This window comes from Balaenoptera physalus, assembly GCF_965194825.1.
Source record: "Balaenoptera physalus genome assembly, chromosome: 16".
NCBI lineage: Eukaryota > Metazoa > Chordata > Mammalia > Artiodactyla > Balaenopteridae > Balaenoptera > Balaenoptera physalus.
The window spans coordinates 42,415,667-42,438,173 of NC_138898.1; the positions used below are offsets into that span (position 1 = coordinate 42,415,667).

At 37.9% G+C, this 22,507-nt stretch overlaps 1 protein-coding gene across 3 annotated transcripts in view; it reads right to left on the bottom strand.

Moving 5' to 3' along the window:
• The window catches only part of SEL1L2 (SEL1L2 adaptor subunit of SYVN1 ubiquitin ligase), a 122,005-nt gene that overhangs the window by 25,818 nt on the left and 73,680 nt on the right, over positions 1–22,507 (bottom strand). For all 3 annotated transcript variants that reach the window (XM_082428609.1, XM_082428608.1, XM_082428607.1), the window contains 6 exons: positions 10,952–11,005; positions 10,478–10,537; positions 10,311–10,392; positions 8,940–9,094; positions 8,247–8,303; positions 1,059–1,127 (listed from right to left, as the gene is read on the bottom strand). In XM_082428609.1, coding sequence (XP_082284735.1) covers positions 1,059–1,127; positions 8,247–8,303; positions 8,940–9,094; positions 10,311–10,392; positions 10,478–10,537; positions 10,952–11,005 — 477 coding nt within the window. The remainder of the gene's footprint in view (positions 1–1,058; positions 1,128–8,246; positions 8,304–8,939; positions 9,095–10,310; positions 10,393–10,477; positions 10,538–10,951; positions 11,006–22,507) is intronic.

Sequence of the window (22,507 nt, forward strand, 5' to 3'; positions counted from 1 at the left end):
TTTTTTTTTTAAAGATTGATGGTATTCACATTGCTTAATTTGTCATGCTTTATTTATTTATTTATTTGTTTATTTATTAAATTTATTTATGGCTGTGTTGGGTCTTCGTTTCTGTGCGAGGGCTTTCTCTAGTTGTGGCAAGCGGGGGCCACTCTTCATCGCGGTGCGCGGGCCTCTCACTATTGCGGCCTCTCTTGTTGCGGAGCACAGGCTCCAGACGCGCAGGCTCAGTAGTTGTGGCTCACGGGCCCAGTTGCTCCGGGCATGTGGGATCTTCCCAGACCAGGGCTCAAACCCGTGTCCCCTGCATTGGCAGGCAGACTCTCAACCACTGCGCCACCAGGGAAGCCCGACCTCAATTTTTATAAATGGAAAAACTAAGGATACAATCTATCACATACATTCTGGAGTGCCCTTGCCCAAGGGCAAAAAAAAAAAAAAGGATCCTATCTGTGTTTTTTCATGTTTCCTTGCATCTAAATTTACTGCATGTGGCCCTCTGGAAGCAGGACACTTGTCCCCATGGTTACTGATGCAGACTGGCTGCGGGGAGCCAAGGACAGCACACAGGGGAGTGAGTGGTCTTTGAAGGAGAGAAGAAGATGCTTCTCCAGAGGGACACTCCACAGCAGCTCTTCCCATCAGTCAGGGAGGAGCTGGGTTTTGGTCAGTCTGGAGCTGGTTCTCATTCCAGGGATGGAGGAAGGAGGTACCTCGATGGGTCGAGGCCTGTCCCAATCTTTGATGTACAACTAGCCCAGATCTCCTGTTACCTGCCAAGGGCTCAACAGAGGGGCTCCGAGCTACACTCAGCCAGGAGCCCTGGGACACATTCGCTTTCAAGATGGCTTTTGGTGCCCTGGATAAAGACCACTATTGTATGGGGCTTCTTCCCAAACTGTCACCTCAAGAATGCTACCCTCAGTTTGTGGTCGAATGTCCCGCTTAGCTGCTTCCATGAAAGAGGTGTGCAGCCCTGTCACCCTACACTGGGTTCAATTAGCGGGTGCTCTTAGGTTTTAAGAAATGAAAAATATTGGTCAAGATGAAGCTTGTACCTTTCCTATAAATGCCATAGCATTTGCACTCCCAGCTTTTGCTGCCTTTAAGAAGTAGTATAATGCTTTCTGGAGAGAAAAGGAACAACATTATTGACAGTCATGAACATATCATACAACACAGCTTTTGAACTAAATTTTATTTCATTCAACATGCATTAAAAACTATCTGTGAAATGCCCACTTTGTTTAAAGCACTACTCCAAGTGCTATTTCAATCACAAACCTGAAGAGTGGGAGATGATAAATATATATATTTCATATATATAATTTTAGAATGTTAGGGCTTGTTTCTCACATTTGGAAAGGCATGATAGGCATGTGGCTTTGTGGAGGACAGATAAATCCCAGCTGCAGAACTAAATACTCCATTATTTTAAAAAAGTACACTTGTATGTTGTCAGTATGTACTTATTGCATAAGACAGTTTGTGTAATTGGCAGAATTGGATATACAGCATCCTAATGTTTATGAGGCAGAGGGAGTAAGACTAGACACAGCTGGCTGCCTGCTGAGCCAGGTCTTTCTGCAGAGGTGAACTTCAGACCAATTCTTTCTAAATCAAACTGAAGGGGCCCAGCAAAACCTCTGATTCTCTCTGGGTCATAACATTAAATGAAACGCTCAGTCTAGAACGCATGGGAGCTGACCTGTCTCTTGCTGCCTCATTCCTTAGGCCTCATCCAGACCTTCCATCAGTTCTCCTCAGAGACCACATGGAGAAATAAAAGAAATAAGCCCCAGGAATGAGAAATGAAGACACTCTCCAAAGTGTCTTATTAGGACACAACTCTTCTCGCTTTAAAAAGCCTTGACTAGATTGATGTGCAAGGATCCACTCCTTCCCAAAGAGAAGAGAATGTTTAAGGAAGAAATGCAGGTAGTTCTTTTATACGTAAATTTACCCTAGAAATATCGCCAACTTATTTGAGAACCACACCCTTGTTGCTAAAGTCAGTCTGCCTTGTGGACATAAAGTAAATACAAACGCTACCATCCTGGACCTCATCACATCATGCATCCACTCATCCATCCACTTCTTCTATTCTTCACTTATCCTTTCAAGAACTTGGTTGAAACCTGCCATACATATGGTAGTATGACAGGTATTATAGGTGATTCATAGATGAACAAAAAACCCTATCCCTACATTTGCTCCCTAACAATACTGTTGAGAAAAAGGAGTAGATGCAAATAGCAGTAAGACAATAAGTGATAGGTGAGGTAAAAGGAACACTGAAAAGAATTAGACGGGTTTAGAATAATAGAAATTGTATGCAGCTCTATGTTAAGTGTTTTACAAGCTTTTTCTTACTCAGTCTTCACAACAGCACTGTAAGGAAGGTATTATTAATATCTGCGCCTATTTAGTGACACTCAGATTCATGCAGTTGGTACTGGCAACCCGCCAGCAGCCTGAATCCAATTCCCATGTCCTTGGCACTCTGCCTTCATGGTTTAAAGAAGGAGGGCTTAAATGATAAAGGTCATACAAAAGATAAATGATTCACCGTGCAGAAGGCATCATAGGCTGAGGGAATAACATGAGGAAAGAATGGAGATGGGAGTGTCCAAGGTGTGTCCAGGAAATAGTAGTTACTTCGGTCCAGCTGAAGTAGAACATCCAAAAGCTAGGACTTGCAAAAATGTGATGGGGCCATATTATAAACAGTCTTGAATACCAGGTTAAGGACTTAAGCCATTGGAGATTTATGAGCATGAAGTAGTCTTGAAACAAATGCTGTCTAAAATGTCTGGAATAACGTAGGTGTCAGTTGGATAGGAGAAAATTGTAGCAATGTATGATTTACCAATCACATATTGGTAAATAAATCAAAGGTATGACCAAACGTATGATTTACCAATCACATTTATCAGAACACATCAATATAAGAAATAATCGTATTTCTTATGAATATCTCTACTGAGCCAAGACCCAAATATATCCGTCAGTAACTATAATTTGTGCAAGTCATAGTATCTCCAGGCTTTGGCTTCCTCATTCATGTTCTCTTCCTCTGTGCTTTTGGGCACCCTGTCCTTCCCTATCATGGCATGCATCCATTGACCTGTCTGCTTAATTTTTTGTCTCCCCCAGTGTTGAATTCTCTGTATCTTAGCACAGTGTCTACTGTATGTTAGGCACTCAGAAAATATTTCTGGAATGAAAGAATAAGTGAGTGAACAAAAAGATAAATTTGTCAATCTCCAAAACAAGGGGACTGGATTTTAATTTTTATGGTCCCTTCCAGCTCTAGTATTATGATTCTATGAAATCATTTTCAAAGTCCAGTTTCAGAATTTGGGCTCAAATATTTGGCAATAGAGAGCTCTGGGGAAAAAGTTACATTCTGGGAAACTAGATTTGAACTGTTAAAAGAGAATCGTCTATTCCCTAGAAGCAAATAAGAATCCTGGAGTTTTCCCCATCCTTCAATATAATGATCTTGTAAAGACCAAAGGAATTGAGGCTCCCTCTCATTTCCCCTTCCTCTTTCCTGGCTTACTTGGCATCTCAGCTCTCTTTTCTTTATCTTTACATTAACCTGCCTTTAATGCTATTATTTCAATTGCATAAACATTTATTAAACACTATGTGAAAGAACCATGCAAGCTACTTTGATGGCTATACATGGGCAAACCTGAGTTCTTGCTCTCAAAGAGTCAAGTATCCATCCATCCATCCATCCATCCATTCATCTATCCATCTGCTATGGTCTGCATATTTGTGTTCCCCCCAAATTTATATGTTGAAAATCTAATGCCCAAGGTAGTGGTATTAGGAAGTGGGGTCTTTAAGAGGTGACTGGCAGAGCCCTTATGAATGGGATTAGTGCCCTTGAAAGAGGCCCCAGAGAGCTAGCCTTCTCCTTCTGTTATGTGAGGATACAAGGAGAAGCCTGCATTGCAAGAGGGCCCTCACCCAATCATGCTGGTACCCTGATCTCAGACTTCCAGCCTCCAAAACAGTGAGAAATAAACTTTCATTGTTTATAAGACACCCAGTCTGTGGTATTTTTGTTATAACAGCTCAAACAGACTAAGACACGATCCATCCATCCATCCATTCTTCAAATATTTGCTGAGCACCCACCATCATATTTTACTGATTCTAAGATGTACAGCCCCCGACTCGTCTCCCATTTTAATCAGGACATTCCTTACTATCAATGGCATCGTATAATTTATATTGGCAGTGTTTTCTCTTTCTCAGTAGAACATAATGTATCTTATAATTGATGGTGTCTTAGATAGGATGAAATATAATATGTCTCAGGCATTACGCTAAGTGAAGTTTCATTATTTGAATGCACATCTCTTTTTTAAAAAAAAAAAAATGGACATGATTTTTTGTTGGTTCTAAGAAAGTCCCTAGTTTAATCAGTTTGTAACATTTCCTCTAGAATGAAATGCCAAGAAAATGTATTGTTCTAAAAACATTTGTGAAACTTCTTTTATCACAGGTTCTGTAAGTCACTCTTAAAGGGGATAGTATTAGCTCTGTTCTTTTTAATACGTGGCAGGGTGGACAAAGCAGTTGCCTTTACATATTTGATATTATTCCTCCGCTAGGTTTAATTTAGTTATGCCTTATCCACTTTAATAATATGCACCAGAACACCCAGCTTTCCTAATCCAATTCATTCTGAGCCTGTATATATTTAGAAATGCAAATGACATTAAAATGTATGTGTACAAATTCAAGACAATGTAATCAAGAATTGCATATACAGGGCTTCCCTGGTGGCACAGTGGTTGAGAATCTGCCTGCCAATGCAGGGGACACAGGTTCGAGCCCTGGTCTGGGAAGATCCCACATGCCGCGGAGCAACTAGGCCCGTGAGCCACAACTACTGAGCCTGCGCGTCTGGAGCCTGTGCTCCGCAACAAGAGGCCGCGATAGTGAGAGGCCCGCGCACCGCGATGAAGAGTGGCCCCCACTTGCCGCAACTAGAGAAAGCCCTAGCACAGAAACGAAGACCCAACACGGCCAAAAATAAATAAATTAAAAAAAAAAAAAAAAAAGAATTGCTTATACAATACTTTTCAATAATTAAGAATTTGGTAGTGGGGAGGGGAAGGTGAAAATGTTGCCTGTGGTGACAACTCATAAGAGAAATTAATTCAATCAAACAATGAGGAGGGGGAAAAAAGGCAAGCTAGTCATTTCCAGGTATTCTGATGTTTAATTTGCTGGGCAGTACTGGGCATCACTTTATTTATAAAGAGCCTTACACTACTAATTTTCTTTGGTGGACTAAAACATTAGCATACTGATTCAAGTGGTGGTTCTTAGGCTGGGGAAAAATGTCTAATTCTTAGGATGCTGTCATTCATTCATTCACTCATTTACTCATTTATTCAGTAAATACTTACTAAGTACCTAATATGTACAAGGTACTAATCTGAGTACAGGACACACAGTAGTGAGTAAGATAGATAAGAATTTACATTCCATTGTGGGGAGACAGCAAACAAGTCAAGATCAGTATAGTACAAGGAGTGAGAGGGGCTAGAGAAAAATAAACACAGCATGATAGGATAAGTGATAAAAAAGTAGAGTTGATCAAGAAAGCCCTCTCTGAGGCAGTAAGACTTGAAGGATGAGAATCTAGACATGGGAAGAGCTGCAGCAACAGCCTTTCAGAAATTGGCTTTATCCTTTTACCTTCTCTCTCCCTTCTGCATCTCCCATGCTCTTCCAAGTTGATTTTGATGCAGCTAAGCTGTGGCAAGTTGCAAAAATGGCCACAGTACTTTGCAGTTCTGCCTATTAAAAGGAGAAATTCTTTTTCCTACTCCTTCAATGCTGGCAGGCCTCATGATCTTCTTTGGCCAAAAGAATATGGCAGAAGTGATTTCAGCAGTTCCAACCCTAGGCCTCAAGAGACTTTTGCTATTGTATTTGTAGAACCTTTGATTGCCATGTGAAAAGCTTGGGCCAACTGGCTGGAGGATGAGAGCATGAAGAGAGACCCAGTCATCTTAGCTGTCACAGATGAGGCCATCATAAATGGGCCAGCCCTGGCCAAAACTCTAGCTAACTATACATGTGTGAGTAAGTCCAGCCAAGATTAGTTGAGCCTGGCCCAGACCAGAAGAATTACTCAGCTGAGCCCAGCCACAACTACTGACCTGCCAAAATCATGAATTAAATAAATGGTTGTTGTTTTAAGCCACCTAACTTTGGGAATGGGGTTTATGATGGCAGCCTAAGCTAACTGATATATAAGCCAATCAGTCTTGATACCTTGACTGGAGTCCTCCATGCAAGTTCAGATTTATTAGACTGAAGAAAGCAGGGAGGACCAGCTTGTGCTTGCCCAACTACTGGGATGGTTCTGGAATTAAACCAGCCTTTTTAGATGTCTGGATGGGAAGATTGGGGCCCAACATACCATCAGAGAATTTGGAGAAACCTGAGTGATTCTATCATTCCTTCTTCTTGCTTTACGAATGAGGAAACTAGATTTCAATGGCTGCGTTTTTTTAATTTGTGTTTTGTTTTTGCCCAGGTCAAGAGTAAGCAAGGTTTAATGAAAAGAGCACAGGCTTTGAATGTGGAAATCCTGAGTTCAAATTTTACTTCTTAACAATCTTACTACCTAGCTGTGAGATTTGAAACAATTTACTTCATCTCTCCAGCCTCAGCTTCTCATCTGTAAAATAGAGATAATGAATGTGAATGAGCCCACAGTACAGCCTGACTGGGCTCCTGGGTGATACCCAACTGCTTAACTGTTGCCACTACAGCACCAGACTCTTCTGTTGCCAGCCTTGGGATTGCACTTCATTCTCACCTAGAGGCAGCTACAGCTCCCATCTGGTGTTCATGGTGGCTAGAGCTGACTGGAAGTATGGGGTTGGCCATAAAATTCGTTCGGGTTTTTCCGTACCATCATATGGAAAAACCCGAGTGAACTTTTTGGCCAGCCCAATGCTTAGCTTTGTGGGATCTTATGTACTCTGCAAAGCTTAGTGGGCATTCCGTATAGGCATGGTTTGGGCACCTTCACAATCAAATTTTGTCTTTATGGAAAATGGGGAATTCTTCTCAGTTATGCATCTTATAGTTAACAGGAGAAACTCATTGCAGGCTGAAATCTGATGTTGGAATAATGTGAATCCAGAACTTCTCATCTAAGAAGCTAAAACCTTAGTTATTATGAAGATTTTAAAAAATCTGAAGACCTTCAGTTGAGCTGTCTTGGGATGCCTATGCTTATTTCAATTGCTACCTATTTTATCACATTTTATAAAATTAACTTTGACATTTACCTAATGAGTATAGTACCTCATATAAAACACAAGCTATAGTACCAAAGGTACATTCATAAAATAAAATATAAAGTGAAACAGAAAGTAATAACAGATCAGTCTTTTATGTAACTGCCATACAAAGTAGTTATTTCTATTGCTTAGCCATTGGGACTATGTTGAAATAGAGTATGTGTTCCTTTGAGACAGTGAGCACATGGCTTATATAAAATGACAAGGGCTGCAAAATCATCTTTTAAAAGAATCCCAGTTAGTTCCCCAGATCTGTGGGGATCTAGGGCCTTGAAACCACAATCAGGATTAAGACAAGATCTCATCCAACGTCTTTGGCATCTTACTGAGGAGGATCCTGTGTAGGTCAAGTTTATTTGTTTTCTCTACCATAAAGGTGAATTGTTAATTAATCTTCTAACCTCACTGGGATCAGGTAAGATTAAGCAAAGTGATTGAAAGGAGCTTTGCAAATGTATAAAGATGAATAATAATATACCCAATTATATTGGAAGCAGTCTGTCCTCTAATCTAGCCAAGTGGGGTTGAGGCGTTAACTCCCAGATAGACTTTCCACAGCTGGCCTTTGGGAATGGGTGTATCCTCCTCACCTAACCCCAGTTCAACAGTGAGTTTGGGTGGGAAGAGAGAGGGTTCAGTGGGACCATGGAAACTCCCCAGCCTCAGCTACTCCTTCACAGGCCTCTACCCCTTTGTACTTGGAGGCAGGTAGGAGAAGTGCTTTCTCTAGTGAACTTTGTTCTTCCTCAAAAACTGGGAAGCAGATCTGACCAAGGAAGCAGCAGCGGGCTTTCCCCAGCAACTCTTCCACCCACGCTCTCCCCTTTCATGGCCCCGCCAACCTCTCTCACCATTATCCTTCCCACCCCACGTGACTGAAGCTTGAGATTGACTTACATAGTAATCCTGATCTAGACCTTTCCTCCCAATTAGATGTAACTGTCCAAGAGATACCTAGAAATGATGAGTTTTGACAATTATTTTAGCAGTAGTATTCATTTCAATAAAGAAAAGAAAAAAATTACTTGATGATTTTAATGCAGTATATTGATCCAGTTGCTACAATTGGCATGTCTTAAAAAAGAAGCAGGAAACCGTTCCCAATTCTGTGTTTTATTGGGTAAATGGTTGATGTTGGTCATATGGCTTCCTCGGGGCCAGAAAGCTGGCCTGGTAATGTACAGCAACACCCGGGCACGCAAACCTAGTGGCCTTAACTCTTGGTTCTCAAAGGTCACACAAATGCTGTCCTATTTCCATTCCCATTTCCAAAGACAGGGTATTTCTGGATCCTGGTAAGAGTTCATTCATATTAAAACCAACATTGGATGGTACTTTTTTTCTATAATTACCATCTAATTTTTTTAGGAGTAAATGCAAAAAACAATGCCATTACTATTGCAACTAGCTCTCCCATAGGCTATAAGGAACTGAAAGATACAGACAAAAAAGGAGTAGAACAAAGAGGAGGGGGTTCTCTTCCCTTTCCCATTCAGGATGGGGCATTGTTAACCCTTCTAGGACTCAGAGAGAACCAAGCCCTTTGTAATTTGCATGTTCTAAAAATTCAAGCTCATCTGTATACATTACTTGTATCTGAACATCTCCTCTTTCAGCCAAAAATTTATAGTATTGGTATATGTCCCAGTCCAAAATCTCACTGTTAGAACTCAGATTTTCAGGTCTTTCAGTTAGTCTCACTTTTTCCACTGGAACACCTTCACTTTTTTCCAATTTGTCAGCAACTGTGAATAGAAACAAGCCAGAGAGTAGCCAGAATACACAGACTGTAAGAGACAACAGTCAGCTTACAGAAAAAACTATTAGGCCTATTCTCTTTAAATTGTGCAGAGATCTGGTCTACTAAGAGAAAAGAAATATCCTTAGGAGATAGAAATTTGCTAATTTTGCTTATTTGGTTCTGAGAAAAGTACAAGACACTACTTATTTTTTGCAGCCTATACAAATATTGTATCAATATATGTAAGACCCTAGCCAAGCAGGCTCAGGTAAGAAGACAGATTTCAGAAGAAGGCAACCAACCCCTTCTATCACTGACTTTTACTGGGTATATTGAAACTACAATACAAGAGTAAGAACCACTTCTTAATTATTTCCTATGGATAGTCTGAAAATAAATTTTAAATATGGTGGAGTAAACCTAACAAAATACGCAATTTGAAATATATCTGGTAATTCCAGTTTCATTAAGTCTACAAAAACATCTTGATATATATAACATCTTTAATTCAAAACTAATTTTTTTTCTTTCTTTTCTCAGATCCTAATAATGTCAAAGATGTAAATTCAGATGTTATTCTGATCATAGAAATTAACCATGGACTTTACCCTATTCACTTCTTGGAAGACTTTTACTTAAAACTCTATTATGTAGTCTGGTTCAGTGATATTGCATGAGGAAATATTACATACAACTTTGAAAATGATTCTAGGAATATATATTAACCTCGTGCTCTGTTTTTCTGTAGACAAAGGATAGGGTAATAGAATAATGGTTACTTGAATTGTTCTCAAGTGCAACAATAGAGATTGCCAAGGTATAGAGATTGCCAAGGTATGTACCTTACATCCATTTCTTCAGGAATTTTTAACAAGTCATCCCATATTCTAAATGTTAGAATTACAGAAACTGCTTAATATTTATTGATGTTATATTTAAATTCTCAGTTTAAGGAAAGAAGATCACAAGATCAAGTAAAATAGAATTGTTTGGAGACATGAACTAACAAAAATAAAAGATGAGTATAGTCATTTAAAACTTTTGGAAAAGTAACTATTAAGAAATCAGAAACTCTACATTGTATTAAAAGAATTGTATTATAACCGATGTTAAAGCACAGTCTTTAAATACTTTCATAAATATTTCAACTAGTATTGATTTGTTTTTTTAATTGCTTGGCAAGTCTCTTTATCTTAAAATAAATTATGTGGATTACTCACTATAATCTGCCACTTTCTTGTAATGACTTAGGGCAGCTTCGCAATTCTGTAGAACACCGATTCCTGACAAATATCTGTACCCCTAAAACACATATAAATTCTTAATATTTTGACAATGCTATATTTATAACACACCTATTTGGGCCCAAGAATATTTAATTACAAACCAAAATCATCTGGGATATCATGCTTCCTCCAGCACTTCCAAAGGTGTAATATATCAGTGCCTAAAGTTTAAAAAAAGGTTATTCGACATTTAAATTTGAAACTCAAACCCAATCATTGCCTTTTTATTCCTAACCTTGAACTACTCCAAAATAAATTATAAATTTCATTCTCTTCCTCTGTAAAGATGGCTGCCATTCACTGGGGGCTTATTGAGCTCTGGAGTCTGTGAAAAGGGGATTGTACATGATATTTCATTTAAACATCACAAAACCCCTATGGAGTAGATATTATCTGAAAGTTGATAATATGGAACATTAAGAAACGAATGGCATTAGGACCCTAAACTTCTCTAACTATTGAGCTGTGCTCTTAACCACCACACTACAGTGAGCCCTTCACTTAAAGAGTAGACCCTCTATTCAGTGTCCCTTTAAAAAATCATTTTTGTTCCAGAAAAAATAGAATGACCTTACCTTAGCTTGATTGTATTCCATTCCTATTCCACAAGAAGACAAAAATCCTAATGCCTAAAGCCCAAAAGAAAAAGAAAAACTCAATAAATCCATTTATTTTACAGCTATTCTTACCTACATTAGTAAGGGGTATTTTAAATGTCTGCTCTATAATTATTTGTATTGTTAACTTATTTCTTATACCATAGCAAATTGCCTTATTACACTTTTGCTAAGGCTGCAAGAAAAATTTGGAAAAGGTTACAATAGTGGAAGTTTTGTATAATATATGTGAAAATAAGCTAATACTGAATTTTAGAATAATTCTAGTAATAAAATAGTATAAACCAATGCTCTCTATGTGCTTACCTTTCTCGGCAATGAAAAGACTTTTTTCTCCAATACTTTTAAATTTTAATTTGAATACTTTTTTACATATTTTAAAAATAAAATGTGATGGATATAAAAAGTTCAAACAGGAAGAACTATATTGAATAAAAAGTGAAAGTCTGAACACAGAGTAAGATGGTGTAATAGGAAGCCCCAAGCCTTGTTTCTCCAATGTAGCCAAAATATACAGTCCAAAAAGCCTTTATGAGAACTTCAGAAACCAGTTAAGAAATCGTAGTTACCCAGTCAAGCTCACAGCAAAGAACAGGCCATTAAAGTAGGTTAGAAAAGCCATTATTTAATCTGCAATCTTATTGCAGGTTATTAAGGTTATTTAATCTGCAATCACTCCTCCCCCAGGCCAGCACAGCTTGGTGTGATCAGGAGAAAAAGTCCAATTTGGAGCTTCTCCCTTGGGAGGGAAAGAGGAGAGTGCAACTTAGGTCCAGTATTCCAGCTTTTGGTGGGATTGCCTGAGGGGCTGATTTCTGTCTTGCCTGATACAGAGTGTTAATGGGGAACCAGCATACTTTGGATTCCCCAGGGGGCTGCTGAGAACAAAAGAGCTCATCGGATTGTTGCAGCAACAGAGAACTTGTAGCATACTGCAGATGGCAGCCAGCACAACTCCGCACAATCAGGAGAAACAGCCCACCTCATGGCTTCTCCCTTGGGAAGGAAAGAGGAAAACAGAGTGGGAATTCTGACTTTTGAAGAGGGGCTGATCGAAGATTTGGCTTTCATCTCATCTGATTTGGAGCACTGACAGAACTGGCATGCTTTAGATGCTGGGGGTCTCTAAGCAAAAAAGAGAGCTTGGAGGCTTGTTGCAACACTAGAGAGCCTGCAGTACCACAGAAGGCAGTACCACCAGAGAGAGCAAGTGATTACAACCTCCTGAAAAAGAAACCTCTGTAATTGGGGAATTACAAACACAAATCCAGAGAAGACACATTCCCAGAAAATATTTGAGAGACCCCCAGAATCTCTAGCTGTTTTTACTGGTGAAGGTCTTCCTCTGTATAAATCTAGTCCATAAAGACTGGGAAAGGTGGCTGTTTCCCCAAATGCATAAACCACAGCAAAAAATAACAAGGCAGATAAAGAAACAGGGAAATATGGCCCAACCAAAGGAATAAAATAAATCTTTAAAAATTACCCTAAAGAAATGGAGATTTACAAATTACCAGACAAATAATTCAAAACAATCATCTTAAGCTCAAAATGCTACAAGAGAACACATATAAACAACTAAATGAAATCAGGAAAATGGTGCATGAACAAAATGAGAATACCAACAAAGAGATAGAAACTATTTTAAAAAAATCTTACAGAAATTCTAGAGGTGAATACAATAATAGAATTGAAAATTTCACTAGAGACGTTCAACAACAGACTTAATCAAGCAGAAGAAAGAATCAGTGAACTTGAACACAAGTCATTTGAAATTACTGAGTTGGAGGAACAAAAAAAAAAAAAAAGGAATTTAAAAAAGTGAAGAAAGCCTAAGGGACTTGAGGGACACAAAAAAACTGAACATTATACACATTATGGGAGCCACAGAAGAGTGAGAGAAAAAGGGGCAGAGAGCTTATTTTAAGAAAATATGGTTGAAAACTTCCCAAACCTGAGAAAGGAAATGGGCATCTAAATTCAAGTTCAAAGAACTCCAAGTAGGATGGACTCAAAGAGGCCAACACAAAGACACATTATAATCAAAAGTCAAAGACATAGAACACCAGATGCAGCAAGAGAAAGGAGACTTGTCATGTACAAGGAAGTTTCCATAAGATTATGAGCAGATACCTCAGCAGAAACATTACAGGCCAGAAGGGAGTGAAATGATATATTCAAAATGCTGAAAGAAAAAGCTGTCAACCAAGAATACTGTATCTGGACAAACTAACCTTCAAAAATGAAGACAAAATATAGAACTTCCCAGATAAGCAAAAGCTGAGGGAGTTCATCAACACTAGAGCTGCCTTATGAGAATTGCTAAAGGGAATCCAAGTTGAAATGAAAGGATGTTAGCTTGCAACACAAAAGCACACAAAAATATAAAGCTCTCTGGTAATAATAAATACACAGACAAACAAAGAATCATGTAATACCGTAATGGTGGTGGATAAGTCACTTTTAATTCTGGTAGAGAAGTTAGAAGATAAAAGCATAAAAGATAACTGTAACTAAAAAACTATGTTAATGGATACAAAATATAAAAAGATGTGATTTGTGTCACTAATAACATAAAGTGGGAGGAGGGCAGAGTCTCCGTGATTGAAGTTAAGTCGATATCAATTTAAAATAGATTGTCTTAACTATAAGATGTTTTATGTAATCTCCAGGGTAACTACAAGGAAAATACCTACAGAAGATGTACACAAAAAATGAGAAGGAAATCAAAGCATGCCATTACAAAAAAATAAATGAAAGACAAAGGAAGGCATCAAGAGAGGAAAAGAAGGACAAAATAACTACAAAACAAACAGAAAACAATGTCCAAAATGGCAATAGTGAGTCTTTCTCTTTAAGTAATTACTCTAAATTGTTATATGGATTAAACTCTCTCAATTAAAAGACATAGAAGGCTCAATGGATAAAAAACAAAATCCAACTTTATACTGTCTACAGAAGACTTACCTTAGATATAAAAACACACATAGGCCGAAAGTGAAAAAAATGGAAAAAGATATTCTATGCAAACTGTAACCAAAAGAGAGGGATGATCACACTTAGAAAAATTAGACTTTAAGTCAAAAACTGTCACAAGAGGCAAAGGACATTATATAATGATAAAAGGGTCAATTCACCAGGAAGATATAACCATTATAAATGTATTTGCATCTAACAGCAGAGCACCCAAATATATGAAGCAAACAATGACAGAAGTGAAAGGAGAAATAGTGATACAATAACAGTAGGAGATTTTAATTCCCCACTTTCAATAATGGATAGAACAACGAGACAGAAGATTAATAAGGAAATAGAGGAGTTGACCAACACAATGGACTAATTAGACCTAATGGACATATAGCAAACACTCTACTCAACTACAGCTGAATGCATATTCTTCTGAAGAGCACACAGAACATTCTGTAGGATAGATCATATGTTAGGCCACAAGACAAATATTAACAAATTTAAAAAGATTAAAATCATACCAAATAACTTTTCTGACCACAGTGGAATGAAACTAGAAATCAATAGCAAAAAGAAAACTAGAAAATTCACAAATATGTGCAAATTAAGCAACACACTCTTGAATAACAAATGGGTCAAAGAAAAATCACAGGAAAAATTAGAAAATATCTTGAGACAAATGAAAACTAAAAACACCATACCAAACTTAAGCAATGCAGCAAAAGCAGTACTAAGAGGAAGTATATAGAGATAAAAATCTACTTTAAAAAGATCTCAAATCAACAACCTAACTTTACACATCAAGGAACTAGAGAAAACAGAACAAATGAAACCCGAAGTTAGTAGAAGGAAGGAAATAATAAAGAATAAAGGAAAAATAAACAAAAAAGAGAATAGAAAAACAGTAGAAAAATCAATGAAACTAAGAGTTAGTTTTTGAAAAGATCAGCAAAATTGACAAATGCTCAGACTAAGAAAAAAAGACCCAAAACACAAAAATCAGAAATAACAGAGGGGACATTACAACTGATGCCACAGAAATGAAAAAGATCATAAGAGAGTAGTATGAACAAATATACACCCCAAAATTGGATAATCTACAAGAAATGGATATATTTCTAGAAACACACAACTTATGAAGACTGAATCATAAAGAAATAAAAATCTAAATAGACCTATAACTAGTAAGGAAGTTAAATCAGTAATCAAAAATGTCCTACAAAGAACAGCCCAGGATCTGATGGTTTCACTGGAGAATTTTATCAAGCATTTAAAGAATAACACCAATCCTTCTCAAATTCTTCCTAAAAACCGAAGAGTAGAGAATACTTTCAAACTCATTTTATGAGGCCACCACTACCCTGATAATAAAGCCAGACAAGTATGCTACAAGAAAAGAAAACGACAGACCAATATCCCTGATGTATATTGATGAAAAAAAACCTCAACAAAGTACTAGCAAACAGAATTCAACAACACATTAAATGGATTGTACACCATGATCAAGTGGGATTTATTCCTAGAATGCAAGGACAGTTCAGCGTATAAAATATATCAAAATATATACTGTTGGCCCACTGCATCTGGGGGGGTTCTGCATCCACAGATTCAACCAACCACAGAACAAAAATATTTTAAAAAATCCAGAAATTTCCAAAAAGCAAAACTTAAATTTACTGTACACTGGAAACTATTCACATAACATCTACACGGTAAGTAATCTAGAGATGATTTAAAGTATACAGGGGGATGTATGTAGGTTATAGGCAAATACGACATCATTCTATCAGGTGAGCCAAAGGTTAGTTCGTTTTTTTTCATAAGATGGCTCTAGTAGCACTTAGTTGTCTTTAACTTTATTCAAAACAATTTTGTTAGATTGTATGTGACAGTTGTCATATCAGTGTGCATTTAAAAAAAGACAACAAAATTGGTGAATTTTTGTATAGCCATTTTGATATTGAAAATGGAAGAAATAAAGCAACATTTTCGGCATATTATGCTGTATTACCTCAAGAAAGGTAAAAACGCAACTGAAATGCACAAAAAGATTTGTGCACTGTATGGAGAAGGTGCTGTGACTGATCGAACATGTCAAAATTGGTTTGCGAAGTTTCATGCTGGAGATTTCTCGCTGGATGAGGCTCCACGGTTGGGTAGGCCAGTTGAAGTGGGTAGCGATCAAATCAAAGCAATAATTGAGAACAATCAATGTTACACCACGCGGGAGAGAGCTGACATACTCAAAATATCCAAATCAAGTGCTGAAAATCATTTGCACCAGCTTGGTTATGTTCATTGCTTTAATGTTTGGGTTCCACATAATTTAAGTGAAAAAAACATTATTGACCATAGTTCTGCATGTGATTCTCCATTGAAACGTAATGAAAACGTTCCATTTTTAAAACAAATTGTGACGGGCGATGAAAAGTGGTTACTGTACAATAATGTGGAACGGAAGAGATCGTGGGCAAGAGAAATGAACCACCAACAGCCACACCAAAGGCCGATCTTCATCCAGAGAAGGTGATGTTGTGTATATGGTGGGATTGGGAGTCCTCTATTATGAGCTCCTTCCAGAAAAGCAAACAATTAATTCCAACAAGTACTGCTCCCAATGAGACCAACTGAAAGCAGCACTCGATGAAAAGCGTCCAGAATTATTCAACAGAAAACACATAATCTTCCATCAGGATAATGCAAGACTGCCTGTTTCTTTGATGACCAGGCAAAAACTGTTACAGCTTGGCTGGGAAGTTCTGATTCATCCGCCGTATTCACCAAACACTGCACTTTCGGATTTCCATTTATTTTGGTCTTTACAAAATTCTCTTAATGGAAAAAATTTCACATCCCTAGAAGACTGTAAAAGGCACCTGGAACAGTTCTTTGCTCAAAAAGATAAAAAGTTTTGGGGCCCAGTCTCCCAGCCCCTGACTCTCTCCCTTTCTCTCTCTGTCCTTCTCTCCCCCTTTTCCTCTCTTCCATTCTATGGAAGAAGCTTTGTTATAAGCAGCCCTAATAAGAGCTCCACATGGTAAGGAAATGAAGCCTCCTGCCAATGACCAGAGGATAGGATTCTGCCAGCAGCCTTCATTTGGGTTGCAACTCTTCCCAGAGTCTCCGGCCTACTGGACTACTACATCAGATGTTTTATTCACCAAACCTCCACAATCATAGTCTTGGTGCTCCAGCCGGGTGTCAGGCCTGAGCCTCTGAGGTGGGAGAGCCGATTCAGGACATTGGTCCACCAGAGACCTCCCGGCCCCAAGTAATATCAAACCGTGAAAGCTCTCTCAGAGATCGCCAACTCAATGCTAAGACCCAGCTCCAATCAACGACCAGCAAGCTACAGTGCTGGACACCCCAAGCCAAACAACTAGCAAGACAGGAACACAACCCTACCTATTAGCAGAGAGGCTGCCGAAAATCATAATAAGTTCACAGACACCCCAAAACACACCACCAGATGTGGTCCTGCCCACCAGAAAGACAAGATCCAGCCTCATCCACTAGAACACAGGCACCAGTCCCCTCCACCAGGAAGCCTACACAACCCACTGAACTAACCTTACCCACTGGGGACAGACACCAAAAACAACGGAAACTACAAACCTGCAGCCTGAAGAAAGGAGACCCCAAATACAGTAAGTTAAGCAAAATGAGAAGACAGAGAAATACATAGCAGATGAAGGAGCAAGGTAAAAACCCACCAGACCAAAGAAATAAAGAGGAAATAGGCAGTCTACCTGAAAAAGTATTCAGAGTAATGATACTAAAAATGACCCAAAATCTTGGAAATAGAAAGGAGAAAATACAAGAAACGTTTAACAAGGACATAGAAGAACTGAAGAGCAAACAAACAATGATGAACAACACAATAAATGAAACTAGAATTCTCTAGAAGGAATCAATAGGGGAATAACTGATGCAGAAGAACGGATAAGTGACCTGGAAGATAAAAAAATGGAAATAACTACCACAGAGCAGAATAAAGAAAAAGAATGAAAAGAATTGAGGACAGTCTCAGAGACCTCTGGGAAAACATTAAACACACCAACATTAGAATTATAGGGGTCCCAGAAGAAGAAGAGAAAACGAAAGGGACTGAGAAAATATTTGAAGAGATTATAGTTGAAAACTTCCCTAATATGGGAAAGGAAACAGTCAATCAAGTCCAGGAAGCACAGAGAGTCCCATACAGGATAAATCCAAGGAGAAACATGCCAAGACACAGATGAATCGAACTATCAAAAATTAAATACAAAGCAAAAACATTAAAAGCAGCAAGGGAAAAGCAACAAATAACATACAAGGGAATCCCCATAAGGTTAACAGCTGATCTTTCAGCAGAAACGCTGCAAGCCAGAAGGGAGTGGCAGGACATATTTAAAGTGATGAAAGGGAAAAAACTACAACCAAGATTACTCTACGCAGCAAGGATCTCATCCAGATTCAACAGAGAAATTAAAACCTTTACAGACAAGCAAAAGCTAAGAGAATTCAGCACCACCAAACCAGCTTTACAACAAATGCTAAAGGAACTTCTCTAGGCAGGAAACACAAGAGAAGGAAAAGACCTACAATAACAAACCCAAAACAATTAAGAAAATGGTCATAGGAACATACATATCGATAATTACCTTAAGTGTAAATGGATTAAATGCTCCAACCAAAAGACATAGACTGGCTGAACGGACACAAAAACAAGACCCATATATATGCTGTCTACAAGAGACCCACTTCAGACCTAGGGACACATACAGACTGAAAGTGAGGGGATAGAAAAAGATATTCCATGCAAATGGAAATCAAAAGAAAGCTGGAGTAGCAATTCTCATATCAGACAAAATAGACTTTAAAATAAAGACTATTACAAGAGAAAAGAAGGACACTACATAATGATCAAGGGATCAATCCAAGAAGAAGATATAACAACTGTAAATGTTTATGCACCCAACATAGGAGCACCTCAATACATAAGGCAAATGCTAACAGGCATAAAAGGGGAAATCGACAGTAACACAATCATAGTAGGGGATTTTAACACCCCACTTTCACCAACGGACAGATCATCCAAAATGAAAATAAATAAGGAAACACAAGCTTTAAATGATACATTAAACAAGATGGACTTAATTGATATTTTTAGGACATTCCATCCAAAAACAACAGAATACACTTTCTTCTCAACTGCTCATGGAACATTCTCCATGATAGATCATATCTTGGGTCACAAATCAAGCCTTTGTAAATTTAAGAAAATTGAAATCGTATCAAGTATCTTTTCCAACCACAATGCTATGAGACTAGATATCAATTACAGGAAAATATCTGTTAAAAATACAAACACATGGAGGCCAAACAATACACTACTAAATAACCAAGAGATCACTGAAGAAATCAAAGAGGAAATCAAAAAATACCTAGAAACAAATGACAATGAAATTACGACCACCCAAAACATATGGGATGCAGCAAAAGCAGTTCTAAGAGGGAAGTTTACGGCAATACAGTCCTACCTCAAGAAACAAGAAACATCTCAAATAAACAACCTAACCTTACACCTAAAGCAATTAGAGAAAGAAGAACAAGAAAATCCCAAAGTGAGCAGAAGGAAAGAAATCATAAAGATCAGATCAGAAATAAATGAAAAAGAAATGAAGGAAACAGTAGCTAAGATCAATAAAACTAAAAGCTGCTTCTTTGAGAAGATAAAAAATATTGATAAACCACTAGCCAGACTCATCAAGAAAAAAAAGGGAGAAGACTCAAATCAATAGAATTAGAAATGAAAAAGGAGAAGTAACAACTGACACTGCAGAAATACAAAGGATCATGAGAGATTACTACAAGCAACTCTATGCCAATAAAAGGGACAACCTTCAAGAAATGGACAAATTCTTAGAAAAGCACAACCTTCCAAGACTGAACCAGGAAGAAATAGAATATATAAACAGACCAATCACAAGCACTGAAATTGAAACTCTGATTAAAAATCTTCCAACAAACAAAAGCCCAGGACCAGAGGGCTTTACAGGTGAATTCTATCAAACATTTAGGGAAGAGCTAACACCTATCCTTCTCAAACTCTTCCAAAATATAGCAGAAGGAGGAACACTTCCAAACTCATTCTACGAGGTCACCATCACCCTGATACCAAAACCAGACAAAGATGTCCCATAAAAGAAAACTACAGACCAATGTCACTGATGAACATAGATGCAAAAATACTTAACAAAATACTAGCAAACAGAATCCAGCAGCACATTAGAAGGGTCATACACCAAGATCAAGTGGGGTTATCCCAGGAATTCAAGGATTCTTCAATATACACAAATCAATCAATGTGATAAAGCATATTAAAGAAATGAAGGAGAAAAACCATATGATCATCTCAATAGATGCAGAAAAAGCCGTTGATAAAATTCAACACCGATTTATGATAAATACCCTCCAGAAAGTAGGCATAGAGGGACCTTACCTCAACCTAATAAAAGCCATATATGACAAACCCACAGCCAACATCGTTCTCAATGGTGAAAAACTGAAACCATTTTCACTAAGATCAGGAATAAGACAAGGTTGCCCACTCTCACCACTATTATTCAACATAGTTTTGGAAGTTTTAGCCACAGCAATCAGAGAACAAAAAGAAACAACCGGAATCCAAACCAGAAAAGAAGTAAAACTGTCACTGTTTGCAGATGATATGATACTATACATAGAGAATCCCAAAGATGCTACCAGAAAACTACTAGAGCTAGTCAATGAATATGTAAAGTAGCAAGGTACAAAATTAATGCACAGAAATCTCTTGCATTCCTATACAGTAATGATGAAAAATCTGAAAGAGAAATTAAGGAAATACTCCCATTTACCACTGCAATAAAAAGAATAAAATACCTAGGAATAAACCTACATAAAGAGAGAAAAGACCTGTATTCAGAAAACTGTAAGACACTGATGAAAGAAATTAAAGATGCAAACAGATGGAGAGATAAACCATGTTCTTGGATCGGAAGAATCAACATTGTGAAAATGACTATACTTCCCAAAGCAATCTACAGATTCAATGCAATCCCTATCAAACTACCAATGGCATTTTCCACAGAACTAGAACAAAAAATTTCACAATTTGTATGGAAACACAAAAGACCCCAAATAGCCAGAGCAATCTTGAGAAAGAAAAACGGAGCTGGAGGAATCAGTCTCCTGGACTTCAGACTATACTACAAAGCTACAGTAATCTAGACAGTATGGTACTGGCACCAAATCAGAAATATAGATCAATGGAACAGGATAGAAAGCCCAGAGATAAACCCACACACATATGGTCACTTTATTTTTGATAAAGGAGGCAAGAATATACAGTGGAGAAATGACAGCCTGTTCAATAAATGGTGCTGGGAAAACTGGACAGCTACATTGTAAAGAATGAAATTAGAACACTCCCTAGCACCATACACAAAAATAAACTCAAAATGGATTAAAGACCTAAATGTAAGGCCAGACACTATAAACCTCTTAGAGGAAAACATAGGCAGAACACTCTATGACATAAATCACAGCAAGATCCTTTTTGACCCACCTCCTAGAGAAATGGAAGTAAAAACAAAAATAAACAAATGGGACCTAATGAAACTTCAAAGCTTTTGCCCAGGAAAGGAAACCATAAAGAAGACGAAAAGACAACCCTCAGAATGGGAGAAAATATTTGCAAACGAAGCAACTGACAAAGGATTAATCTCCAAAACATACAAGCAACTCATGCAGCTCAATATCAAAAAAGCAAACAATCCAATCCAAAAATGGGCAGAAGAACTAAATAGACATTTCTCCAAAGAAGATATACAGATTGCCGACAAACACATGAAAGAATGCTCAACATCACTAATCATTAGAGAAATGCAAATCAAAACTACAATGAGGTATCACCTCACACCAGTCAGAATGGCCATTATCAAAAAATCTACAAACAATAAATGCTGGAGAGGGTGTAGAGAAAAGGGAACCCTCTTGCACTATTGGTGGGAATGTACATTGATACAGCCACTATGGAGAACAGTATGGAGGTTCCTTAAAAAACTAAAAATAGAACTACCATATGACCCAGAGATCCCACTACTGGGCATATACCCTGAGAAAATCATAATTCAAAAAGAGTCATGTACCAGAATGTTCACTGTAGCTCTATTTACAATAGCCAGGACAAGGAATCAACCTAAGTGTCCATCGACAGATGAATGGATAAAGAAAATGTGGCACATATATACAATGGAATATTACTCAGCCATAAAAAGAAACGAAATTGAGTTATTTGTAGTGAGGTGGGTGGACCTAGAGTCTGTCACACAGAGTGAAGTAAGTCTGAAAGAGAAAAACAAATACCATATGCTAACACATATATATGGACTCTAAAAAAAGAAAAAAAAATGGTTCTGAAGAACCTAGGGGCAGGACAGGAATAAAGACGCAGACGTAGAGAATGGACTTGAGGACACGGGGAGGGGGAATGGTAAGCTGTGACAAAGTGAGAGAGTGGCA